The sequence below is a fragment of the Vanessa atalanta genome, chromosome 3 (genome assembly GCF_905147765.1).
Source record: "Vanessa atalanta chromosome 3, ilVanAtal1.2, whole genome shotgun sequence".
NCBI lineage: Eukaryota > Metazoa > Arthropoda > Insecta > Lepidoptera > Nymphalidae > Vanessa > Vanessa atalanta.
Window position 1 is genome coordinate 4481385 of NC_061873.1, and position 25928 is coordinate 4507312.

Consider the following 25928-nt stretch of genomic DNA (forward strand, 5'->3'; position numbering starts at 1 on the left):
ATTCAAGCAGTTTATAAAAAACCCAGTTTAAAAAAGTAAATAATGAAATTAAGTTTACTTTTTCATTTAATGCACATGAATAAAAAATATTTGTATGAATAATGATTAATTTTATCTTATGTATACTATTTACAGTGATATACGTTCATACGTTCGATTTTTATGGATTAGAACAATTATATATTGTATTGACGTACAATATTAAACAGAAAAATAAGTTCAAAGAATTAAAAAATACAATGCAATGCTTGTATTAAATTTTGTAATAAAGCGAAATTAAATGAAGCGAATACGCTTATAAAGTAGAGTAAAGTCTATCGTACGGTATCCCCTTGCTGCACTATTTAAGAAAGGTTTTCAACTTCAGCTCAGTCACCATGGTATGGTTGCACTGCCGATTAACGTATTTTGTTAAAATCATACAAATCTATTCCACTCGGCTATGATAGCTACGAGAAAGACAAAGGAATATTAAAGTTATACAATAAGTACACGACGCATCATACTTGACTGAGCCGAACTTCGGTGATTTAAAATAAAAAAAATAATTTATTAATTTTAAATTGTTAAAGATATACATATTTGCTTTAATGCGCATTTGAACTACTAAAGATATTCATATTTATTTTAAAGAAGTTCAAATTCGAAACTCACCCTACAGAACACGATCGTTATTTGTCTGAAAGTGATTTGCGACCTTAACAATATCAGTCATAACTCTTAAATATATAATAATAAACACACTGACAAACGAAGCAATGTAGTATTTGATTGTTGGTAAATTTACCACACAAGCTTATACTTATAGTTGTTTTAGCCTTTATCAGCTATGCAATATTTATATAAATATAGGTAAAGGGCTTAGTGCAATATTATACTTATCAATGGTGAATAATAATATAAATGCTATTTTGCAAGTAACTATATGCCCACACCTTCGATTTTCGATTCAGTTCATACTTCATAGACATCTGGTATGAGAATATTAGATTCCAATATGGATAAGAATTTCGATAATTCGGTGTGTCGCCAGTTCAATCCATAGAGCACGTACGTGAATTTTACGTGAGCAAGTAATGTAAAAGCAAATTAGGAAATTAAAGGAGCGTCGGGATACAGCGTTGCGGGCGGCGTGTCGCGAAGGAATACTACGCATGCGCGTATCAACGCGGGCCGGGAGCCTCGCAGCTTTCGCTCAGTGGCGCGGCGGGACGCCTGGTCGATTCCTGGCCCTTGGGGGGCTCGTGACAACACTCAAATCCATTAAAAAACGAATCAATCAAAAATTTCTAAAATATAATGAAACGATTGCTAAAATTATCAATATAATCGTTACCGTTTAAACCTGCTATGAAACGTTAATGCCTACGATTTTTGTTTCGGTTGTGCGTAAAATTAATGATGTATTGAGCTACTTAATGGCTTTCAAAGACACCGGAATGATTCATCCCTACATAGACTCTAACTGTCGAGTGCTATCAACATAGGTGCGTACATAATAATACCTATTTGTAATGTTATTTTTTGTTGTTGTAGAATTATAGTTTGTGATATAAATTAGTGAATTGACCTTTTAGGTGTAGGAGAGGAAACACGCGAATGATGTTTTATGAGGTAGTAGTTTAAACTATTGTAAATATAATTATGAAATAACGTCTGATTTTTTTGTTTTTCGAAGATATTTATAAATTATATAATATCTGTTTTTTAAGAATATTTGTTTTGTAGAAATAAAATATACCAAAATTGGTCGTAAGCTCGCATAAATATCATTAACGATTTTGATAATACTAGATATATGATACGTGATGGGTAAAATTGTAAAGATTTAAATTAAGCGTATGACTGCTAAAAAGGTTTATGTGCAGACAAGACTTAGCACGTTTAAACACAATATTATTTTATTTTTTGAATGAAATAATTCAGTACGAGAATGATATTATAAGGTTTAATTATATAATGATTTAAAGTGTAAATATATATACCTACATATATATGTATTTGATAAACTTTTTATAATACTAGCAATCGACATTTTCCCTTACAAAGATTCGAGATGTAAGCCCTGTACTATGTATTTATGTACCCTGTAAGACTCTATGTAGTCACTCGGTATAGTCGATTGACAAAGGAACTCTCAACATTTTCTCATCAAAATAATTTTCTTAAATCTTATTGTTATTGTCGCTGTAGATGTAAAACATTCGGCAACGTTATTTTCATTTTCCTTTATATCAGTGTCTGTCAATCAATTTGAAAGTATATAATATCTTAACTTGTTGCGTACATGTTTGTGATATTCCATTCCAGAATCAAATGCAAATCATGGCTGAAACTCGTTGAGAAAACGCATTCTCAGATTGTGAATAAATTTCTTAGACGAGACTAAGTCATATGAAGCATGCAAGAATGTTAAATGGAGCGACACTGCCTGTGTCCTCTATGTCCACTGAATGGTTCACAGACTATTATAAATAGGCACAACACTTTGAACACTCGGCTGAACAATAGATGAATCATTTTTACGATTAAACATTTGATAACATAATATGTAAAACGTAATATCTTAGATTATATTGAATAACAAACTATTGAACAGTCAGTCAGTATTTACTTAACTTTCTTTATTAGTAAAGCACACTTACAACACACATAAACACAAAGTATTTACAAATTAATTAATTAACCAACAATACAATATCAAATATACATTTGAATTACAAATGTATGTAGCACTTCCATTCATTCATAAATTAAAACAAAAACATTATTTAACTAATAAAAAAAAATAACTCATAAGATAAATCATCTTAAATATTGCTAAAGGTTCCTTGTGTAATTGTCTATGCGAAAAATATTTTTCATGAACGCAAGATGTTTCGTTAAAACATGCTAAATACACTGAGAGTGTATGCTACACAGTGTATTCCAGATATTTAATACTTCAAACAGCTGCGCACAACACAATAATTGTAAAAGAATAATTTAGTTATTCCTGAAAATCCTTGTGTGTTCCGTTTGATAAAACCAAGATTTCGTGTAGCTTCAACAACTATAATATCAACATGCATTACGAAGGTTAAACGACCGTCAATAGTAAAGTCTTTAATTTGCGGTTATAATAGTAATTTTCATACTTATTTGCTTATTTTTATACGCAATATTTCATTAATATATTTTTCATACATATTTGTTGACATTAAATTATTTGGAATTAAGTATAACGAGGAAATATACAAACATTTCCATACTGTATTTTATGGTTATGTTAAAATGATATTACTCAATATACTTATACTAATAGTAGTGTAATAAGTGTGAAATGATCGATATTAAATTATACATGAAATTATGTAGATAATAAGTCATTGTACTCTTTACGGTATTTCGAATACGTCAAACAAAGCTTTATTTACAAGCTTTAGTTTGAAGCGTTACTGAAGAGCACGTCGAGTTGTGGATAAACACCTCGAGACATTGTGAAGAGATCTCTGCTCTTTTAGGTTACGCTTCGAATTTTGTTAAGAGTGCTTGCTTAATGGATGAGAAGGTTTTTACAACGTGTTTGATTACTTAGGTACATCAAAGGATACAAAAATATATGTATTGTTTCATAACGTATGAGTACGGTATACATATATATGGTATGTATATGATATCTAGCACTTACAAAATATTATATTAAACTTTTTTACATGATACGCATTTAGACTAACAATAAAAAAATCAATGAATAGATTACATCTCTAAGGCAAAATAATAAATTTAGATGACTATTATGAATACAATGTAAGTTCAACGTCGAAACGACGCCTCGCAAAATGTTAATATTTCGAGGCCAAATTACGTTTGTTTACCGTAGGCCGCCGCTTCAAGCCCGTCTGAAATATATCCTCCGCGTTCATACCTTGTAAACATTGAACTGACAAATATTGCTCTTTAACCACACAACCAAAACGGATCTTTTACAACCTTTTTTTAAGTGATATGAACCGTATGTAACTTGTTGTATTATAAAAATATATATCCGTTAATGTTAACGTTGACGAAAGGTTTTAGAATTTTTCATTTTCGATATTGAAATTATAAGATTAGTTGATCTGAAAAAATATAACCGTACATATTAGGTTGTTAATAATAATTATTCTTCAAATATCAGGAACGTTATAATGTAAATAACAACCTAAAAAACATTATTTTAAGGAAGTGTTTGAAAATAATAATTTAAAACATACAGATTAACTGAATGATATAATCGATATCGAGGTAAAATATTATATTATATGATGCTAGCTGCGCCTGCGGCTAAATCCGTACGAAATTTATAAAACTTTACCAACTATTGCACACGAAGCCTCAATCCGCCCCCATGGAGGAGTGAATTAAAAAAGTTGTATATAATAATTTTATATAGATTGGTTCAGCAGTTTAAACATGAAGAGGTAACAGGCAGAGCTACTTTCAAATTTATAATATTAGCGTTTGATTTGAAATATAAATTTAATGTCTGTTTACGTAGCATATTACATTGTTGGCTATTCGCCAAATTATTGTTGTTGTAGTGCTTTAATTATGTAAACAATATCCTATGGGACATCGTTATAGAAAACTTTGATGAAGTGTATTATTAGCAAATGTTTTGTGTTGAAAAGTATTAAAAAGAAGAAATTAACTAAAATATATTCAAAATAAAAAATATCCATACACAAAATGTATTGGACTCGAATAACGTAGCTTCAGTTCGTAAACAACGTCAATACGATTTCTTCAGTATCAGCGATTGAAAAATGGTAAAAATAAAACTCAGAAGCACAGATGTAATTGTATAATGTACACATAATCGTTTATGCTACTCCATCGTAAATCACTATGAACACACCGATCCATTGCGGCTGTTGGTTGTTGCCAAATAGTTTATCTTCAGACAAAATGTGGTAGTCATATAATATTAAGCTATAAATGTTTGAAGCAGATTTGTAAGAAGTTGCTGCATTTACATATGTACATATTTACAAAATTATGCTTTGAAAATCAATTTAAATAAAGAAAATATAAATTATTAAACTATACTGTAATACCAGTATTTTTTGTTCTGTTGATCCTACCCAGGATACTAGAACTAAATTATTAAAATATTATTTTGTTATCGGTAATTCAACAGTCTTGAAGATAGGAAAACCACGTTGGAAGATTCCGTTAGATGCATACAGGTCAAGCTAGTTAGAGAAGGGAATGTTATCGCTAACATATATAGGTATTTCTTATTTCAATAACTATTTTATCAGCATTAATATTCGAAGTTTAATGTCCTTCATCAATAGGAAGAGGCAAGCTCATGTCGGGTTCATAGTGAAAGTCGAGTGTTCGTGAGCGAATGATTTCTTTGTAAACATAGGCAGCTTTGCGAGGTGTGCGAGTCCTCTCCGGGCTTTCATAGTCCACTTCATATAAGCCGAACCGTTGTCTGTAAAAATATAATTTCAATATCACTTACAAATTTATTTTTTATTGTTATACTAAGTCCGAAGTCTTAATTATTATGCCTTCTGTAGTGCTGTCAAATATGTGAATACTATCTTATCAAAGACAAGTTATTATCAAATAATTATTTAAATAAAATTAGATATATTACATAATAAAATTATATTTTGTCATATACAGGATTACAGAAAAGGCTAGCTGTCTAGCTATCTTTTTATCTCAAATGCAATCTAGCGGTTATTATTAAGTTAGTACTTTGATAAATAAATATTTTTGTAATAATCAGTAAAAAATTAACGACTTTAATTGGCTTTTTAGTTAACCTATATGAATCTACCCCATGGCGTACGTAAGTATCCCACCTACTGTACGAACGTACCCCACGTACAAATATCTTATCGTAGAAAAATGGCTATAACCCTTTAACCTTTCGGCATAATAGTTTCGGACTTTTTTATAACAAACTAAAATATATTTTTTACACGTAAGTACATAAATTAGATAAATGCGACAATTAATCACGTAGTAAAAAAATAAAATCTAAAAAGTGTACGAAGGGTAACCACTTTCCCCTATGTAAGAGTAAAATGTGCCAATAGTAATGATTCGATAAATAAACAATAAAAAATCACTAGTGTGTTTAATTGCTCCGTACACGCATCAGGAGTAACAGCTAATCGGTATTCTAAAAATAAGTAGGAACTTAAATGATATTATTTTCTACATTTATTTATTTTTGAAAAAATAATTATACATACGTGTATCCTTGTAACCATTCAAAGTTGTCCATTAAACTCCATGCAGTGTACACTCTGATATCGGAGCCGTCTTCGATGGCGTCTAACATCACGTCAAGATATTGCCTATAATATGATACTCGATTGTCATCTACTAGTCCTTCGTGTGTCGAGAATCCGTTTTCAGTTATGAAAATTGTGGGATTGTCGTAGTCTTCTCTTATCTTTGTTAACAGCTTATAAAAGCCCCACGGAACAACCTGGTCAATTTTGAAATATTATAGCAATGCAACATGTATTCATAAAATTACTATTATATAAAACATTTACATACATTTAACCACGGCGACGCAGAACCTTCCCAAGAGCTATCTGTGTAAAGGATAACATCGATATCATCATAATATGAGGGAGATGAATGATATCCAAAAACAGACTCATTTCTATAAACCAAATTTGTAGTATAGTGGTTGATTGCGAGGAAATCAGAGCTTCCTTTCACTAATTCTATTTCCTCAGGAGTGAATTCGGGCAGCCTCGAACGTGGGAATCCTTGAGCCTTACTTTTAGCGGCTACCTTTTCTTTCATTACTTGAGGAAAATCTCCAGTTTTTGAAAATATAGGATTAGCGTAGATTCCCCACTGAAAATAGGAAAAAATAACGAGTTATTAAAACTTTGAAACAAAAAAAGTACATACATTTTACAAATTATTTTGAATATTGATTTGCCTCAAACTGTGTAAGGTCTTCTGCAGCTTCAGCATGCTCTTCGCTTATAGGTTCATACCACTTCATACTCAGAACGATACCAATAGTACCACCTTGCGTAGGTCTGTATTCATTATTATACATATGATAAACCTTTGCATGAGCTACTAATAAGTTTTTGGAGCAAATATAATCTGCGTATCCAGACATTGTAAACAAAGGTGCCATAGATGCCGAACCATATCCCTGATAACAAACTTCTCGTGGCTCATTTATTGTAAACCAATATTTAACTCTGTCTCCAAATAGTTCGAAAACAACTCTACTGTAGTCAGTGAACCAATCCACTATATGAGGATTAGCCCAACCTCCCATATCTTGCAATTTTTGTGGCAAATCCCAGTGATACAGCGTTACCATTGGCTGAATGTTGTATTTAAGCATTTCATCGATTAGGTTATTATAGTACTCTACTCCTTTTTCATTAATCTTATCTGGGAAACTAGTTGGTAAAATTCTTGACCAGGATAATGAAAATCTGTAAAAGTCAAGACCGAGTTCCCTCATCATCTCCACGTCCCTCTTATATAAGTGATAAGAATTGTCAGCCACGTCACCATTATGACATTCAGCGATTACGCAAGGCTCCCGGTGCGTCAAGGTATCCCATATGTTTTCCGATTTGCCTGTAATTGTAAATATCCTAATATTTCGAAATAGACAATTACGCAAGGAATATTAAAAAAAAACAAATTTAAAAATAACTTAATTTCATATCGTATACACACCGTCTTCATCCCAGGCTCCCTCGACCTGATACGAAGCAGTGGCCGCACCGAAAAGCATTCCATCTGGAAATTTTCTTGCTTCATGTCGATTAACATTTGCTACCTTGCTCTCAGCCAAAACAAAGCAAGCAACATAAAATCTGTGGAATTTAAATAAAAACATTTTATATCTATACCAATCTTATCATGACGAAATGTGAATTTTCTGAGTTTTTGATCTTCCGAGAAGTAAATTACGAAACGACAGCACATTTTCGGCAAAATTCTTTCAGCATTTGAAAGGAACATTTTTCCAGTTAGTCACACTAAGCAGTCGCAGGCGGTGTGGACGTCATTACATAATACATTTTTGGTAATTATCTTCCTTATACCATAATTATTTTCTTTATTTTTCGTCACATTCGTCTATCAGATAATGTGTGCTGAACCGGGCCTTTCATCTGAGATAAGAATAAATATTGATAATATTTTACGTTTTCTCCGGTGTTAAGTTCAATAATAATAACTGAAGTATATTATTTATAAAGTATAAAACACCTTTAGATTTGACGCCATATTAGAAGAGGGTTTTTACTTTTAAGGGCATTATATTTGTTCTTATATGTTGGGTAAGTTTATTTCGGTTTCATTCAAAAAGTTCAAATTATATTTATTTGCAACTTTCAATTATAGTTTCATGACGGACATAACCTATTAAGTATTATAAAAGGTTGCAACATGTTTTAGATATATATATATATATATATATATAGAAACAATTTAGATCGGTTATTGATGTTTATATAATACTGGTATAAATTCCTTATTATAATCGAACGAAGTCGGAACGGGTGACTAGACCTAAGATAATGTAATAAATCAAGTAGTACAAGTATCAACGTTAGTTAGTTGGCGTAGGTACATACGGCGCTAACTTTTTCTGTCTTGTTGATCTAGTCTTAGAGGCTAATTTATAAGGCGCCAGCTCTCGAGGTTCAGATTTTAATCCCCGGCCTAGGTCAGTGAAAAAAATTAGCTTTTTCTGTTAAAAATTCTCAGCAGTAGCCCGGATTCTGAAATTTGGAAGTGCGTATCTCGTGCATCGGAAAGCATGAAAAGCCGCTGGTCCTACGTCTGGACTCTTTCCGGTCGGATTCGGGGTTACCCTCCCATTTCTTGCCGGTTCTTCTCGGCAGAATCTACATTCCGAACCGGTGGTAGCTTTACTTAAAATAGTTTGTTAAATGACGATTCAAAAGTGCTTGAATAACTTATATTTTGATTTTGATTCGACTATGAGAGTAAGGGAATAGAGTGGGCTCTTGAATCCGCATATACATTTCTGTACTATGTATTCCGGTTAGTTTCTCTTGAGAATGTCTGCCAAGGCCAAAATAGGTAGAAACGAGGAAATGGTTATAAAACTAGAAGCCTTCCAGATACGTTTTTTCTAAGAAATTTAAATATAAACACCTACATTAGTTTGATATTCAGTGCTTACTTATAAGATATTGTTAAAATATATGAATAAAAAACACACCTTGAGATATTATTAAAAATATTAATTAGTCGGGAATTATTTTTTAAAAAATATATGAAGTGGATGATTTGCATCACCAAAAGTGTCATTATAAATTATGAATGTGGAATTTTGTCAACAAATATTCTTAACAAGATTTCATATCGGTAAATAAATAATTAAATAAATTATTTAAAATAGTTGTTTTTCAGTATTCATATAATAATTTTAAATAAATATAAATTTTAAAAAAGGTAATTAGTAATTAAACTGATGACTTAATTTCAAAAATCAGCCACTAATTATATTTTAAATCGTAACTTACAATAGTTGCGGTGATCCTAACATCTTAATGATTCGACTCCTATTGATAATATTCAACGTACACCTTTATATATATCTGCAGTTCCGTCCGTTTCCATTCCCAAGCGTCGTAAATCGTATATAGATAACAACGCTTATAATCTGTGATAACTCCAATATTGATATTGCGAAGAGTTTAAGAAGAAACATTTGAGATAATATTTATAATATTAGATGAAAATAATTATTGTTATTACAAATAATACTAAATATAAATTATACGAAAACCATATATATAATAAATCAATCGATATTGCCTGAGTCATTTAAAATCATTTAAAGTTCTATATATATGTGTTTCATTCGCTCTTATCTCTGAAACTACCAAAGGATTATTGATTGATTTATGAATATTTTATAGATATTAGCGAATATTATGATGAAAAAAAAAATCTTGCTTCTTAAATCCACCATGCACCACATTATATATATAATAACGAAAATAAATAAATAATAAAAGTAATTTTTTAGTTGCTAAAATTACCAAAAAAATCGCAAATGTGTACGTTCTTTTGTCGCTTTATTAACCTAGCCCGTAATAAACTGTCGGCATCATATATACCGAATTTTCTAAGAAATCCAATCTTTAGTTTACAAATTGTGATTGCTTGCATAAAGAAGCTCTGGAAGCAGCAAAATAATTGAAAAAGCACCATTTTATCACCAAGATGTCTCAATATCGCACCGATACGTATAAGTAAAAAAATACAACAAAATGACTGGTCCGGCAAAAGACGTCAGACCAAATTAACCATAACATTCAAATAAGAATTGTTTTTTATTTAATTACTAACACTAATCTGAAATAAACTTTTTCTTTTTCTAATACAGATTTTTCTTATCGCCATTTAACGACAACTTCCTATAACGTCAAAATACATATGCCTTGAGAGTCGTTATATAGAGTTTACACTGTATATAAATCTATATATATAAAAAAGCCAGTCCTGACTGATTCATCATCGCCAAGCGTAAACTATTAAAGTTAGGGCCTTGAAATTTGGTGAGTAGGATCCTTTTATTGAGTAGACACTCACTAAGAAAGGAACTTTGGAAATTCAATCCCATAAAGGGTTGAAATAGGTGTTGAACGTTTGTATGTAAGTCCGTCATTTATTAAGTTAGGAACATGAAACTTTATATTTGAGATACTGATTAAAAATGAGTAGATACATATTTAAGCGTTTCTGGATTGTTTACCTCTAAAGGGGTGAAATAAAGATTGAAAGTTTGTAGGGAATACCGTCATTTTTTAAGTTAGAAACATGAAACTTTATTTTTGGGCTACTGATTAGAAATGAATAGATATGTATTTAAGAATTTCTGCATATTCTACCCCTAGGGGTTGAAATTTTGTATATATGTTAGTCTGGAAGTCCGTCATTTTTGAAGTTATAAGCATCTTAATTTTTGGGCTACTGATGAGAAATGAGTAGATATGTATTTAAGCGTTTTTGGATATTCTACCCCTAAGGGTTGAAATAGGGGTGAAATTTCTTATATAGGTTAGCCTTGAAGCCCGTCATTTTTATGTTAGGAAATTGCCGTGCCAATAATGTTACTGAGGAATTTAAGAACTCAAAAATTATGGAACGGCACCAGACTAATATTAAAGGTTATCACTGTACTAAAGGAGAATATCTTTGATATCATCAGAATACCCCTTTAATCTCAAGAGAGTACAGTTCGCACTTAAAGTATGCTTAACCATGACAATTAATAAAGCACAAGGTAAAATTTCTAAAATGGCCGGAGTAGATATAAGAGAAGATTGTTTTTCGCAAGGACAGCTTTTAAATTATTCTGTAATATAATCAATTTCCACGCGAGCAAAGCCGCGGGCAACAGCTAGTAAATCTATAAATCAACATCCCTATTGATGTTGTAAACATTAAAATATTGACAGTTACTTAACCAAAAATCTGAGATATATGCTACCATTGTGTTATATGAAATGTTCAATTGTTGCCGCTCTTTTCGCGCATAATAAATACTAGAAAGAAAAGAACGACATACATTTAAGAAATTCTTCACACGATAATGAAAAAGTAACAAACAAATACAATTTCTAATACAGCTTTTCTAACAGAGCACATACTTAAATTGGGTGCAGAATTATTTTGTACAATAAACAGTTATCAATATCGCACATTGATAAGTGAATGTCTATTCCCAACGATGACTACTGTAAATGAATTCATTTAGGTGATTGTTCTTATTTACGTCAAAGTAAGATATACAGAACCACTTCTTACAAGTCTTTAACGATGTCTTAATTCTTCGATTACTTAAGAGTACAAATAAAAATACCACTATCAGTGCCATACAAAATTTAGTGCCACGAGTATTACCATAAACTTCATTAAACATATTATAATTAGTAGGTACTTGTTAACATAAACTCAATTTTTTTATAAGACAAAAGGCGAGGAGCGCGCGGAACATTATAGCAAAGCAACGTAAAAGAATACAGTTCTCGGTAGTGCGAAGAGACGCGTAATTTTATTAAGACGTCGAAAGTGCTTTCACTTTATTCATAATTGATGTACCGATTTATTTTAGACATTTTGCAAGCCTATCTCGATAGGTACAGCCCACTCATCGTATATTATTCCGCTAAACAGCAAGAGTTGGTTTTGTTGGGATTCGATTTGAAGGGTAAGTCAGTTAGTGTAACTATAGGTACGAAGGATATAATGTTCCCGAGGTTGGTGGTGCATTAGTAATGTGGAGAATAATTAATATTTCTTAAAGTACCAATGTCTATGGGGTGACCACTTACTATTAGGCACACCATATGCCAGGCCGCCTACCTATGTGATATAAAATAAATAATGTTATAAATAGAAATAAAAATTACTTGTAAAAGCCACTTTATTGACTCTTGGATTAGACATTTTCCTGTGTCAGAGATGATCTGCGAGTGAATTGACACGGAGAGAAGTGGTATCCTAATGTGAGACCGCCATTTTCCAAAAGGAGTCAAGTAAGGCGTTGTTTAAAATTTAAATGCATTCGTGTTTTATAATAGTTACTTTTGTATAGTCTCAAAAAACTTCTACATTTGGGCCTATACGTTGAATATCGCACACAATCAAATATTTTTTTATAAAAGAACAAACGAATTCAATTAAAAAAATAATTTAATTAAAAATTCCAACAGATCAGCAATTTCATTTATGTGATAATTTCAGGCAAGCTTTTTCTTTATTAATACTTTCTTTTGGTGGAAGGCCTTTGTACGAGCCCATCTGGGTAGGTACCACCCACTCATCAGATATTCTACTTCCGGTTTGAAGGGTGAGTGAGCACGTGAAACTACAGGCACAAGGGATGTAACATCTTAATTCCCAAGGTTGGTGGTGCATTGGTGATGTAAGGAATAGTTAATATTTCTTACAACGCCATTGTCTAGGTGGCCCATTTGCTTGTCCGCCTTCCGATATCATAAAAAAAACAACTATTTGCAAGTCGGATCAGACCATCACTAACAATGTTTGACATAGGAGTTCATGTTTCTTAAATGTTTTTCATGTTCATGTTCACAAATTTTCTTATTCTATCAAAAAATATATTGTATTTGCACTATTATTTATTTGTACAGTTATTTTTTATTTATAAATTTATACTTCGACACGCAATCTTTCACTTCCTATAGAATGTTTAAAAAGAACTTCAGATATTTGTCCTTTCTTTCCATTCGAATCGAAGAAAAACTGCGCTTTGTATCGTTATCGACGTATCGAACTAAGGCCTGACGATTATTGAATCGTTTTTATATAAAACTGAATTTGAAAGAAAAGCTCATCTAGAGTAAGATTAAAATCGCTTTCATTTCAGTCTAAATTGTAAGTTATTGTAATATACACTTTTTTATATTTAATGATAAGAATTAAAACAACACGCTATTATAGATACGTCAATATACTTAAACCCTGCGAACATTAATGGAAGTATCTGAAATATGCGCAATCCACAAAATAATTAAATTAGAGCACAAAGTTTGAAGTCATTCGTATTCATCAAGTAGCTCTTCTTTTGCATGTCAGTTGCAGACGTCAGCATAATCAATAACGGAAATCAAAGGAGACTGAGCCAATCATACTACTACATAGAGGAATTAAACTGCAATTGTCTCGAAAAATGGATGGAATACCTAAACTTTCACTAAAATTATTTATAGGATTTGACCACGTTAGATAACAATACTATAATATAAATTTAAGCCATTTTTTTAGCTATATGCGTTAATTATTATAGGTACACATAGGGTGTGGGGGATACGAATATAAATGCCATATTTGTATAATGTTGAAAGACTGCAACAAGTGGACCAGCGACCCTTTAATTAATTCTATGTCAAAATTCCTAATATTATGCCAGCTGACAGGGAAAAGAATAGGAAATGTGCCAACGTTATTACCTCACTGCAGTGGGATCGATCAAAGCTTAGATTTTTAGTAACTATTTTGTATGATAAATTACTCTTATTTTTTCTTTTTACTTTTTCCCTTCAGACATAGAAAATATATCGTCCAGTCATTGCAATTTTCATTTGCATTTTCAAATGTATTTGGAAAATTGCAAAGGATTTTAGATTGTTAAAAAAGCAACAAAAAAGTATTCCACAAAAATTTACGTATCTCAACGGAGAACCGAGTTATTTTGAAAAATCGGAATTTAACACATTTCAAGATGGCAGAAAATGCACAAGGCTTTATTGGTGGACAATTTGAACTAAGCTTTTCCACCATGTAACATCCAAAATTGGACTTTCTCGGTTCATTTGAATTTCTCACCCGTTTTTCCCTACGTAATGACTGGACTAATATCCGTTCTACGAAAAAGATCTGTTTTATTGCATCAAGATTCCACCTCCGCAAGGACAATTTATCCTTCCTTAGTTGTTGTTGTTAGGAAAATACCTTTAGCTATCACAATTAATTAAAAAATCCCCCAATTTAATTATTATACCCGTATATGAAAAAGCGTATTTGTTGATTTTGATATGTTACAATAATCTTGTTGTATTTAATTGAGATGAGAAAATGTCATTCTCATAACATTGGTACAGGGAACAAACTCAATCTTGTTACTCCTGTTACTCGACTGCATAGAGTCAGTAAATCTTTTGTGGGGCAATGTATACGCTTTTACAACAGGATCCCAGAAAGCGTTCAAAATGTTTCTGTTGCAAAATTTAAAAAAATTGTTAAGGAACGCTTTTTTGCTAAAGGTTACTATACAATTAGCGAGTTTATGTTTGATAGCACATCTTGGGAATGAAACGATCGCCTCCTGGTTGGTTCTATTCATATACAATTATGTATGTAATTAATTTGACAAAAAAGTAGACCCGCTGAGTTTCTTTCGCCGGTTCTTCTCAGGTCAGGGTGTTCGTTTTTCCGAACCGGTACTAGTGTTTAATTTGACCATCAATAAGAAAGTGTAATGATTCTATGTTGAATAAAGGAATTTGAGTTTAAGTTTGAGTTTGAATTAGTATTTAGCTATGTAATTCCATTGTGAGAGTTTCTTTTAATTTTGATATTAATTAGGTTTATCTCGTATCAAGTTTGCGTAAAAATATAGTTTTTGTGAGTTTATTTTCATGTGCGTAATAACTAAGGCACTATTACAATTACAAGTCGTATTAGAAGTGGCGTGTGTTTTAAGTGTCTACTTTGCTTCTCGATACAGTAGCACGACTTATTTATTTGAGGAAAGTTGAAAAATGATGTTTATGGTTTTGGTTTGCTTTGTAATACAGAGTGCGGGGTGCAGGCGAGCGATGGGGGCGCGGTGGGCGCGGTGTGCGGCGTTGGCGCTAGTATGTTGCGCGTGCGCCGCCGCGCCCGCCGGCCCGTCGCCCGCACCCTCATCCGCCCCCGTGTCGTGCGACCCGCTACTTCTAAAAAGGACGCCACCTTTACCACAGGTACTTACAGGAAATTATAAGGATTTCAGGATCTTTCAAATGTTTAGATAATAATTAGAATATTTATTTTGAACAATATCCAAAAATATGCGTACTCTTGCGTGTTCTGAGTTTCATAAAAAATCATTGAAAATATTGTATGATGCTATTATTCTTATTTTAATGTATGTAAACCCAAGTTAGAAAACTTCTCGATGCAAACTAAGTATAATATTTTATAGTCATCGTCTCTAACATTAACTCTTTTTTCTCTTTATTTCATTTATTCTCATTATTTGCATTCTAAAAAGTGATTTTATTTTTTCACTAAGATATTGATAACAATTTCTAGATACTATTGGTATCGATTGATATGATCTATTAATATCTTCACTGAGTTATCTGTATAAAGTTATCTGATAAAGTACACTCTGTTGTGTTGGGTTTCTAATTTTTTTTTCTTAACGTCAAGTGCCCTCCTCATTCATCTGTTTTACTGGGAATATATTTGAAGCTACTAAACTCGTAAACTCGAGTTGGTAATTATTTTTATGGATTATTTTTCAACTACTGCTTCGTAACAACCCACTAAAATTTGTGTTGCAACTCAGTAGAAGTTGAAACGCAATTAACATGTCATTTCGCATAAATGAAAATTAAAGATTATTTTGCGCTCAACTAGTATAATTTTATAAAAGAAAAGAATAAAAATAATCATGTTACAGATACTAATATAAATTTATTGGATAACTCTAAAACAAGTGTTTGACTTTGTGCAAATCCACCTTAGTACCACGCGCTCATCACCTAACTAACACTAAACAACACTACTAAATATCGTCTGTAACGCACGGGCGCAAAGAACAAAATTTGTACTTTTTTGTCAATAATTTTAGACGACGTTCATATAATATAAATAATGTAATTCAACTACATTTAAAATTCGTGAGTTTTTACTTGGAATAAATAAAGTTGTATATTTTTGTTTAAGATACTATAAAAAAATCTAATCTCACAAAATATTTTTACAGAATGTTCGCGAATATGAAGCCGCTGTTGTTCAAACCGCTCGAGCGTTGTCAGAGCTCGTGGAGCAGGGTGCTGCGGACGAAGCTAGGGCAGCTGCCCTTGCACGAGCCGCTGCACGCGCTCCACTCCACCCACCCCCAGCTGCTGTCGCACTCGGTGCACCACAGCTGCACCTTGGCATACTCTACATCGCAGAACCCCCAAGACTAATCGTCTTTCAACAAAATAACTCAGCCACACTCCAACAGTTCTGGCGTACTTTAGCTTCTGCTTGGAACGCTAGCCTTGTTCTTTGGTCCAATGCATGGTATTCATGTGAAGGTAATCCGGGGTGGTGGGGTGGAACGGCAGCGGCTAGAGGCGCTGGACCAGCTCGAGCTGCTGCTGCAATATTTCGTCGCATACCGGCTATACCATGTGAAGAAACTATGTATGAATGGTTAGGTGGACCACCGTTATGTGATCCAGTTACGACGGATTGTGAAGCTTTTCCTTCTGAAAATAGAGACCAAAGACTTGGGGTAAACATTTTAATTCTTAGTCTTAGATATTGTTTGTAAGTTTTTGCTTGGACTGTATCAATTATTTAAAGTCATTCTCAATATTGAATGAAAAAAGAAGCAAGATTTGTTTGTTTGTACGCAGGGAGTATTCTTCAGAACTAACGACCCAAAGCTAAAATGTTTTCACTGTTATAAAGCTACATTATTCTTGAGTATTATAATTTATAAGAAATGATATATCATATTATTTTCTTTCTTCATCAATTGCACCCGTGCGAAACTGGAGCGTTTAACTAGTAACTTATATATATTTGTACAATTTATTATTTGTTTCTTTAAATATGAATAACGTAGCGTTCTTGTATTTTTCTTGTCTTGTTTCTTTTCCAGTACCATTGTAAATGTAGCTCGGGTCATTGGCATGCGAGTGGAGGAGATTGGATCAGTAGATCAACGCTCTTTGAAATCGGTCAGATGAACTGCACTCCATGTGGGCTGGGCAGCAATCCAGCTGCATGCCTCGCCGACGCCTACCGTGCTTCATTACTGGCAGCCAACCTTGCTGGCATGCTGCTCTGCCTCGTCATCGGATTTATCATTTTTAAAAAGAGAAAGTGTAAAGTACGTATTACCTTTAAATTAAAAAAGTAAAAGTTCATTTAAAACAATAATTATTCAAACTAGCCAAGTTGGCCAGCGGCCAGAACATTAATGGAAGATTGCAAGCTAAAGCAATAATATGTTTGTTTGATAAAATATTTTAATTACTATTTTTAAAGTCTATAAGTCAATATTTTTTAGATATAAGATCTTAAAATTCACCTCTAAGGTATATTTTCGAATATAAACAAGAATTTTGGGTCTAGCATAGGTTAGAGGTCAACTATTACATTAAAACTTAATAAATACAGTTAAATTATAAGCATGTACATGTTAATGATCATTAATTACAATATGTAATCGCTAAGATAATACGTATAAAGCTTACTTAGTAATAGGCCTGGCGCAAATAACTACTGCGCAATGTCTCTGCGCAACTTAATCAAAATAAAATTATAAGTACAATTGACATTTGTTTTATATATATGTAGTATGTACGTATATATGATGACATCTATTTTTATGATCTCATGTTTATAAATGTAATCACTGTTTACTGTTAAGCATTAAAATTGTAAAACCTTTAATACGGCTTTTTTTAAATATCTCTAATGAAATCCTCTCTTTAAAACATGCCTCACTTTTATTTTCAGGCCGTTGCCATGGGCATGTGGACAGTTCTAGAAGTAGTTCTTCTTGGTGCTATGCTCATGTATGCTTCGGTAAGACATTTTTATTTCGGTCTGTTTAAAAAAATACGCGCGATAAAGACGAAATGTTTTTGAATTATCTCACTGTACATTTGCGGGAGGCTATCTCAAAGCTAAGTTTAGGCTTAAGAAAAAAAAAATTCTTCGGTTATCTAATATGGAATATGTTTTTCATTGATAATATTACTTTTGTTCGTTTAAGATAATATTATCACACTTATGTAATCATATGAATATAAGAAAGGTATAAGATTAGTTTGTTTATTTGTTGTTTTTATCGGTTTTTAGGTCTTCTTATCTAATATAAAATAATACATATACAGACGAAAGATATATAGTATATTAACATATTGTAGATTATTTGACTTGAACGGAAATTCAGACGATTTTGAAGCTAACGTTGCTCCAATTAATCAAATCAAATCAAAATATACTTATATACTTTATTAAAGTACTTTTTCAAGCACTTTTGAATAGTCATTTAACAAACAATTTAAAGTAAATCTACCCCTCTATTTAAAAATACAGTCATGTTAGTTAAATAGAATTATATATTAATGTCATGTCTCCTGCCTGGAAGGCAACAAGCATTAACTCCACGCTTTTTTATCATCAATATAATCTTGTATCGAATAATATACCTTCTTTACCAATGTATTTTTTAACAAATGACTTGAATCTATCTTCTTAAATGTATATCCTTAAATTTCATTTTTTTTTTGCACAAATTCCAGTAAATTTACTTTCAAAACGCTCGTGAGCCGAGAAGGCAACTTTTTAAATATTGTATAAAATTTCTTATTTGTAATTCTAACATTATTTGTAATTCTCCGCCATTTTCAAAAGGTATCCCACCAAAAATTTTCAAGTATAATGTTGCCAAAACGCGAACATACTCGCACTATCAAAAAGTTATCAAATCTCACGTAGAGCCGGGCTTCTAACTCTAGAAGACCTTTACAAACTCTACGTTGTACTCTACTGCGTTAGATGTAAAATTTATCCACTGCTCATTATCTTTTCTGTTATACAATACTTCTTTTAGTAAGGAAACGGAAGAGTATTGGGTCTAGCTTGCGAGGTCGACTAACGGTAATCCGTTACCGTCAACTTACAATAAACGTTTGAATCATCTCGATTACAGTTGAAATGAATTGCAGATCCCTGAAATAACCGCACATATCAATATCATGTTAATGTTAAAAATACAATGATTTTTCAACATTTAAACATATTTTACATAAATTATTATTTTGATCACAGGCGGCTTCCCAATACATATCGATAGCGCGTTGGCGATGCGTGGCGGGAGCGTGGTTGCGCGAGCTTGGCTTCGTTGCGTGTTACGGCTCTGTGGTTCTGCGGTTGTGGGTGCTGCTCGCAGAGTTCCGCACAAGAAAGGCACATCGTTGGACACCGAGAGACTCAGAGGCCAGTTTATTGTTAATGAACAATAGCATTGTTACTTATTTTATTTGATTTCGTTATATGATAAAGTCGGATTCAAATTTAGTCTTACATCTGATGCTTCGTAACTGTAGAGTTAAATTAATATATTTACAGGTCTTAAGAATAGTTGCAGCGATGGTGTTAGGTGCAGCTTGTTACTTATCAGCTTTTACTGCGACGACGGCATGCGACGAAGACGCGGGCGGAGGCTGTGCCCGCGCTGCTTGGCACCACGTCACGGCCGCTGCCGAGTTGCTCCTACTTGTAGCGGGACTTCGGATAGCACATGCAGCGAGAAACGCAAATGTACCATTTCAGGTAATATGTTAATTTCAACTTTATCATAAAAATAAATAATAATGTTTGGAATTACATATATGTAACGTTTATGTTCATTGAGAATTATTAGTTCAGTAGAGGAATTCTGTAAAAATAAAATCGAATTCACCGTGTAACACGCGCGTCATATGTCAGAATATCATATGCGACACTGACTATAAGAAATATAAAATTTATAGAATACGCGTATCAAAATGACGTGTCAGTACGTGTCACCGTAAGTCAGTTGCCAAAAATCACCTGCAGAATTGCTAGTTATAACAACATTTATTACTAACAAAATATTTCAATCCCCGTCAAATAAAAACCAAAGAAAGTTCAATAGTAGATATAAGCAGCTAGAAACATATGGTGAAATTCGAGAAAATCGAAAAAGTTTTAAAAGCTAACAATTAATGGTCTATGCAAGAATCAATCGGATCATCACAGCCGAGATGTAGGAAAGTCGTAGTTATGATATTGTTTTGCAAATTGTTTTTAGGAGCGTGGATGGCTAGCGACGGCACTGTGGGCGGAGGGCGTGTGCGGCGCGGCGTGGCGCGTAGCGGCGCTGGCGGGCGCGGCGCCCGAGCGCTCGGCGCTGGCGGCGGCCGCGCGCGCGCACCTGTCCGCCGGCGCAGCGCTCGCGTGCGTGCTCGCACCGCGGCTTTGGCACGGGTACCGCGCACGGTCGCTCGCACAGGAGGTTTGTGGACGTTTTTTAACATGATATGCCTACATTTAATAATGTAGTTGTAGTTTTCCTCAAAATCAGGCATCCTAGTTGTTATAATAAGTTGTAATATTAATAATAATACTATAAGTGTTGTTGGTATTTCTCATGGATTCGAATCCCTGATGATAAACGCATATTATATATCCATATATTTAATTATATATCCAAATATTTTATATAAAATAAATAAATAATCTCAATAAAATTGATTGTTCTTTAAAATATTCAATTCAAAAATTAACAAAACGATTCAGGTATCTCGTCGCGGTCCAGCGGAGGGTTTCGGTGCAGAAGGTGAAGAAGAACCCACATCGGAAGAAGTGCGCGCAGAATTGAAGCGATTGTACGTGCAGTTGGAGATTTTGCGCAATCAGACGCTCCGTCGCGACAATCCGCATATCAGCAAACGTCGTGGAGGGCGAAAGCCACCTCACAGGCGGTTTTCATTGCAGGTATATAATTTAAAGCTCTTTAATTTTAAATCATTTATCCCACATTATAAGAGATGAACTATTTTTAACGTATACGATACCTCTACAAGAGCTCTAGACAAACTTTAAAAGATATTACCATTAATAGCCGAAACTTCGTTATGTTATATGGATATTATATGATTATATGATGTTATATTAGTATATATGGACGTAAAGAAATAAACTACTTGCTTATTTAACATGAAACAGTGATTCACAGGAGTAATTATTTAACTGCTATATACAAATATAGCTGGAAATAGTGCTGTTATAACGACGCTTGGGTGGGTACTATTCACTCATTGGGTATTATATACATGTAGTAAGTAATTACCGGCGCAAGGGACATAACAATTTAGAACCAGTGGTTGGTGAAAGGTGGCTCATACTTCTTGTAATGCCACCATATCTCGCCTTCTAAAAGTAAATGGTAATAATACATATATGACAGATGAATGTTGTAATTGAAATAGCCATTGTTGTTGTTTGTGAATAAACAAAAATGTCATATTATCGACGTTAATTTTTTACATTCTTACTGTTTTATACTCAAAGGGTATATAAAAATCAATACATCCTTATTTATGAATAAAATTAAAGTTTGATGTTTGTATTTGTGTTTTGTTATATTGTGTTCACCTTTCTAGTATGTTTTCACTCTTTATTAATGTCGTTTTTCCTTATTAGTTCACTAACCTTTTATTATTATTTTAATCCCTTGACCAAGTACCTACCTAATAGCCATAACTGAAGGATTATGTTTCGTGTCAATTAAATATATGTAAACTAGGAAATCCCTTTTTCATGGTGTTCGATCACATTCATTAATATAATGTTTCACTTCCATCCTACTTTAGAAAAAAGGCAGTCGTGAAAAGGTAAGGATATGTGGAATATATCGCATGCGCACTGAATTGGAGCACCCGCATGCCCCTTGATGTCAGCCTGAGTCCCTACCAGTACTAATAGCGGATCTCGTCCGCACTCAGTCTATGTACAAATCACAATCGCTACTTTTTTTATGTGTGATATATGCTTCATTTTTTCTGCGGAATACACTGGTCTAAATAATTGAACACTAATTTAAAATAAATAATAAACTTCTAGACATCGTATTTACACGCACATCTCGTTTTTGCTAAAAGACAAGCTTACAAGCTTATCCTTTAACACGCTGAATTTCTACATCCCTTAGTCAAATAAAATAGTTACATAATTAAATAAACTGATTTAACAGTTTCTGGTTTGTTTACACTAATGGTTTGGCTTTACGTACACATATTTGCTACGTATACATTTTATCAGACACGATATATATGTAATAAATATAAATGGACGCTCAATTAATTCTATATTTAATTTTTTTTTAATTAAATTTGTTATATAAGATGATTTTTTTGCTTAGGCACTGCAAGCTCGACGGGGATGTAAAAACAAGGGAGGCAGTGCGAGTGCCGTGGAGGCAAGTGAGGCAGGCGACGCATCGCGTACTCCGGAGGACTCGGTCTGCTCAGCAGAGGGGCCCTCGCACTACACAGACGGGGAAACACAGGCGTGACTTAGTTGTGTGCTCGTAAAGAGGACCTTTCAATATAAACCAAGTGTAAAAACGTTCTAATGTGCCCTAAAGAATATTATTATTAAAAGAAAAAGGAATTGAATTGTTATAATATCGGATCATTATATTTGTGTATTATAAATTGTCTTCTGTTGAAAATGTATTCACAATAAAATTGATATCGATTGTATTTAAAACATTTCATGATCTTTAAATGTTAACTATATTTCATGTCGTCATTTTGTCGTCTAGTTGTAGGTATTTGTTCTGTTTGTTATTATTTAGTAGCTACAATTCAAAAATAATTTGAAAAATAAATAAGGAATATCTATCTAATGTTTGTGTCGTAGTTATGTCTCGGAATCATAATTATATAATTTTTATATATTTTTTTAGAAACAGTGTCAAAATAATTATATTTTTTTATTTACGAAAGTTATAATCTATGTTTATTGAGTATATAATTTTATAAAATTATTATGTTTTCTCATTCATCTTATATTATTTATATATATTACTATAAATATATTTGCATTCTTCAACTATTGTCAAATAAAACGATATTATAATCTGAGTAACTATGTAAATGTTGTGTTACATAAAAATATATTTTTATCTGCGAATATCACATATATCATAACTATGATATTAAATGTATAGTTACATCAGTATCTATTTATATGTCATCGTTGTTTCGGTACCTAGCGAAAAACAAATAGGTTAACAGCACTTTTTGATTAGCACTTCTTGTTGTTACTTGTTTCCGTCAAATATCGTGTGCACAACACATGTTTAATGTACTTACATTTCATTTTAACTAAACTACTGAAAAAGTTAGCTATTATTAAACATTTTATTTACTTGTTTAAAGCCTCACTTTAGTACTGTACAAAATTAATAAATACCGAGAAAGAAGAAAATCGTAAAAACGTAAACCTAAGTTAACATACAATGGTCTTGCTGACAAAGCAGTGCAATGTTCTTCTGTAGTGACAAACTGCAGAAGAGCATAACCTTTTTGGCGTTGTTTTCTTCAGAATAATCTGAAGTTTGTTATTTTATAAGCACTAAATACATTCTGAATATTTCTTATAAGTAATTTACTTGCACACTCAACTCCGGATCGCATACGGAACCGTTGTAAAATGAATGAAATAATGACGGTTTATCTGAAAATACTTTATTTGAAAGGAAAATGCTAATGATGTATAAGCTAATGCTATTTATTTATTTTTCATATGATGACTCGTGCAAGGATGATGATCTTACTATTTTTTTTTTTTTGTTTTAATAAAGAACGCTTGTTAATACATTATTTTAATGGTACTAAATAAGTACCAGCGTACTTAATATAAAATACTGTAAATATTAAGATATCATAATTATTATCAGAATATAAGTAAAAAGACTATATATGTATGTATGTATATTATGTTCAGCTTAATAATATGTTTGCAGAGCATGAGGCGTTGTGATGTCAGAAATATATAATATTACTATAAATATATTTGTTAAATAAAGAAATAACATACATAATCTATATTTTTATTTCACGATATCGGTTCTGTGCAAATATTCAGGTGATTTTAAGCAGCATCTGGGACTATTAAATGTCTGGCTGTGCACGTAATCTTTGCATCCACCCCTGTACCCAGCAAAACGAGAAAGACGAAAAGAGGTCAAGCGCTGCACAAGTGTACGGTTCATTCAGGGTAAACGGATTTCAGGATAGGAGTAAGACTGCTAAGCTAATTCAATTGTGGCTTTGTTTTATTTATTACTATAACATATTAACGATACTACCCAATGCGTGGATATGAAAAGTAGATAATTGGAATAAACATTTAAAATGAATCTATGAACCCTATTAAAAATACGTTCGCTATTCCCAGACTCCGTGCGAATACAGGGAAATTCTTACCAATCAATTACTTGGTGATAAGAACCATATAAAAACTTACAATTTTATAAACAGCCTTGATATCGATATCCACAAACAAAATCTTTTTAGCTTAAGGAATTACTAATATCCGCTGTAAGTGAATAGCAGAACTATTAGTTAGGTATTGTTTTTGTTGTATTTTTATTTTCAGAGGATAAGAATAGTTGTGTTTGTTTTAGTACATTTAGTTGTTATTTTGCTAGTAGGTATTACTATTACTACTATATGTAGCTAGTACTAGTATTATGTTAGTTTAAGATTGTATTACTTCTTTATTTTAATCAAATGATGTTGTGGTGTATCACACTGCGTAAGTTATTGAGTATTCCTATATATTTTTGATAACTTTGTTTTTGTGAAAATACACGCAACGTTTTAAAAAAAAATCAACATTAATATTCGAAGTTTAATGTCATTCATCAATAGTCAGAGGCAAGCTCATATCGGGTTCATAGTGAAAGTCGAGTTCTCTTGAACGAATGATTTCTTTGTAAACATAGGCAGCTTTGCGAGGAGTGCGAGTCCTCTCCGGGCTCTCATAGTCTACTTCATACAAGCCAAATCGTTTCCTGTAACAGATTTCCAATATCAATTATAAATATAAATAACTGAGACTGTATGAATGATTATACAAACAAAAATTTTGTTTTACAACAAAATATGGCTTGTTACATTCGAAATTGTGCTATCAGGTCAAATATTGGGTATGAATGCTATTTTACATAAAAGTTATACACACGTGTATCCTTGTAGCCATTCAAAGTTATCCATTAAACTCCATGCAGTGTACACTCTGATATCGGAGCCGTCTTCGATGGCGTCTAACATCACGTCAAGATATTGCCTATAATATGATACTCGATCGTCATCTACTAGTCCTTCTCGTGTGGAGAATCCGTTTTCAGTTATGAAAATTGTGGGATTGTCGTAGTCTTCTCTTATCTTTTTTAACAGCTTATAAAAGCCCCATGGAACTACCTGGTTAGTTTTAAAGAAATATATCAATGCAACATGTATCCGTAAAATTGCTTTTAAGTAAAACAATTACTTACTTTTAACCAACTAGACGCAGCACCTTCCCAAGAGCTATCTGTGTAAAGGATAACATCGATATCA

The 25928-nt window shown here is 32.5% G+C and overlaps 2 protein-coding genes and 1 long non-coding RNA gene across 3 annotated transcripts; 1 reads left to right on the plus strand and 2 right to left on the minus strand.

Annotated features, from left to right (window-relative positions):
- Positions 1–1241: 1241 nt before the first annotated feature.
- LOC125077323 (probable G-protein coupled receptor 158) lies at positions 1242–22982 on the plus strand. The gene is made up of 11 exons (XM_047689240.1): positions 1242–1487; positions 15348–15515; positions 16526–17044; positions 17417–17647; positions 18280–18348; positions 19600–19767; positions 19900–20103; positions 20606–20809; positions 21094–21291; positions 22170–22190; positions 22718–22982. The coding sequence occupies exons 2-11, from the start codon at positions 15369–15371 to the stop codon at positions 22868–22870; spliced, it is 1914 nt and encodes a 637-aa protein (XP_047545196.1). The 5' UTR covers positions 1242–1487; positions 15348–15368; the 3' UTR covers positions 22871–22982.
- LOC125077322 (myrosinase 1-like) lies at positions 5139–9577 on the minus strand. Its single transcript, XM_047689239.1, has 6 exons — positions 9540–9577; positions 7717–7856; positions 6950–7614; positions 6553–6861; positions 6240–6478; positions 5139–5464 (listed from the first exon to the last, which is right to left on the minus strand). Exons 1-6 carry the CDS (start codon positions 9560–9562, stop codon positions 5302–5304), a joined length of 1539 nt encoding a protein of 512 aa, XP_047545195.1. The 5' UTR covers positions 9563–9577; the 3' UTR covers positions 5139–5301.
- Positions 22983–25118: 2136 nt separating the features above from the next.
- LOC125077325 lies at positions 25119–25919 on the minus strand. The gene is made up of 3 exons (XR_007120738.1): positions 25861–25919; positions 25552–25786; positions 25119–25381 (listed from the first exon to the last, which is right to left on the minus strand). It is a non-coding gene; the product is annotated as an uncharacterized LOC125077325 (long non-coding RNA).
- Between the last annotated feature and the right edge of the window lie 9 nt (positions 25920–25928).

Excerpts from the sequence above, each read along its gene's own strand:
- LOC125077322 (XM_047689239.1), bottom strand. The coding sequence starts at position 9,562 with ATGTTAGGATCACCGCAACTATT. Across the intron at positions 7,857-9,539 it reads TTAGGATCACCGCAACTATT|ATTTTATGTTGCTTGCTTTG; the intron begins GTAAGTTACGAT and ends TAAATTCCACAG. Across the intron at positions 7,615-7,716 it reads GGGAGCCTGGGATGAAGACG|GCAAATCGGAAAACATATGG; the intron begins GTGTGTATACGA and ends TTACAATTACAG.
- LOC125077323 (XM_047689240.1), top strand. The coding sequence starts at position 15,369 with ATGGGGGCGCGGTGGGCGCGGTGTGCGGCGTTGGCGCTAGTATGTTGC. Across the intron at positions 17,045-17,416 it reads ATAGAGACCAAAGACTTGGG|TACCATTGTAAATGTAGCTC; the intron begins GTAAACATTTTA and ends TTTCTTTTCCAG. Across the intron at positions 18,349-19,599 it reads CTATGCTCATGTATGCTTCG|GCGGCTTCCCAATACATATC; the intron begins GTAAGACATTTT and ends TTTTGATCACAG.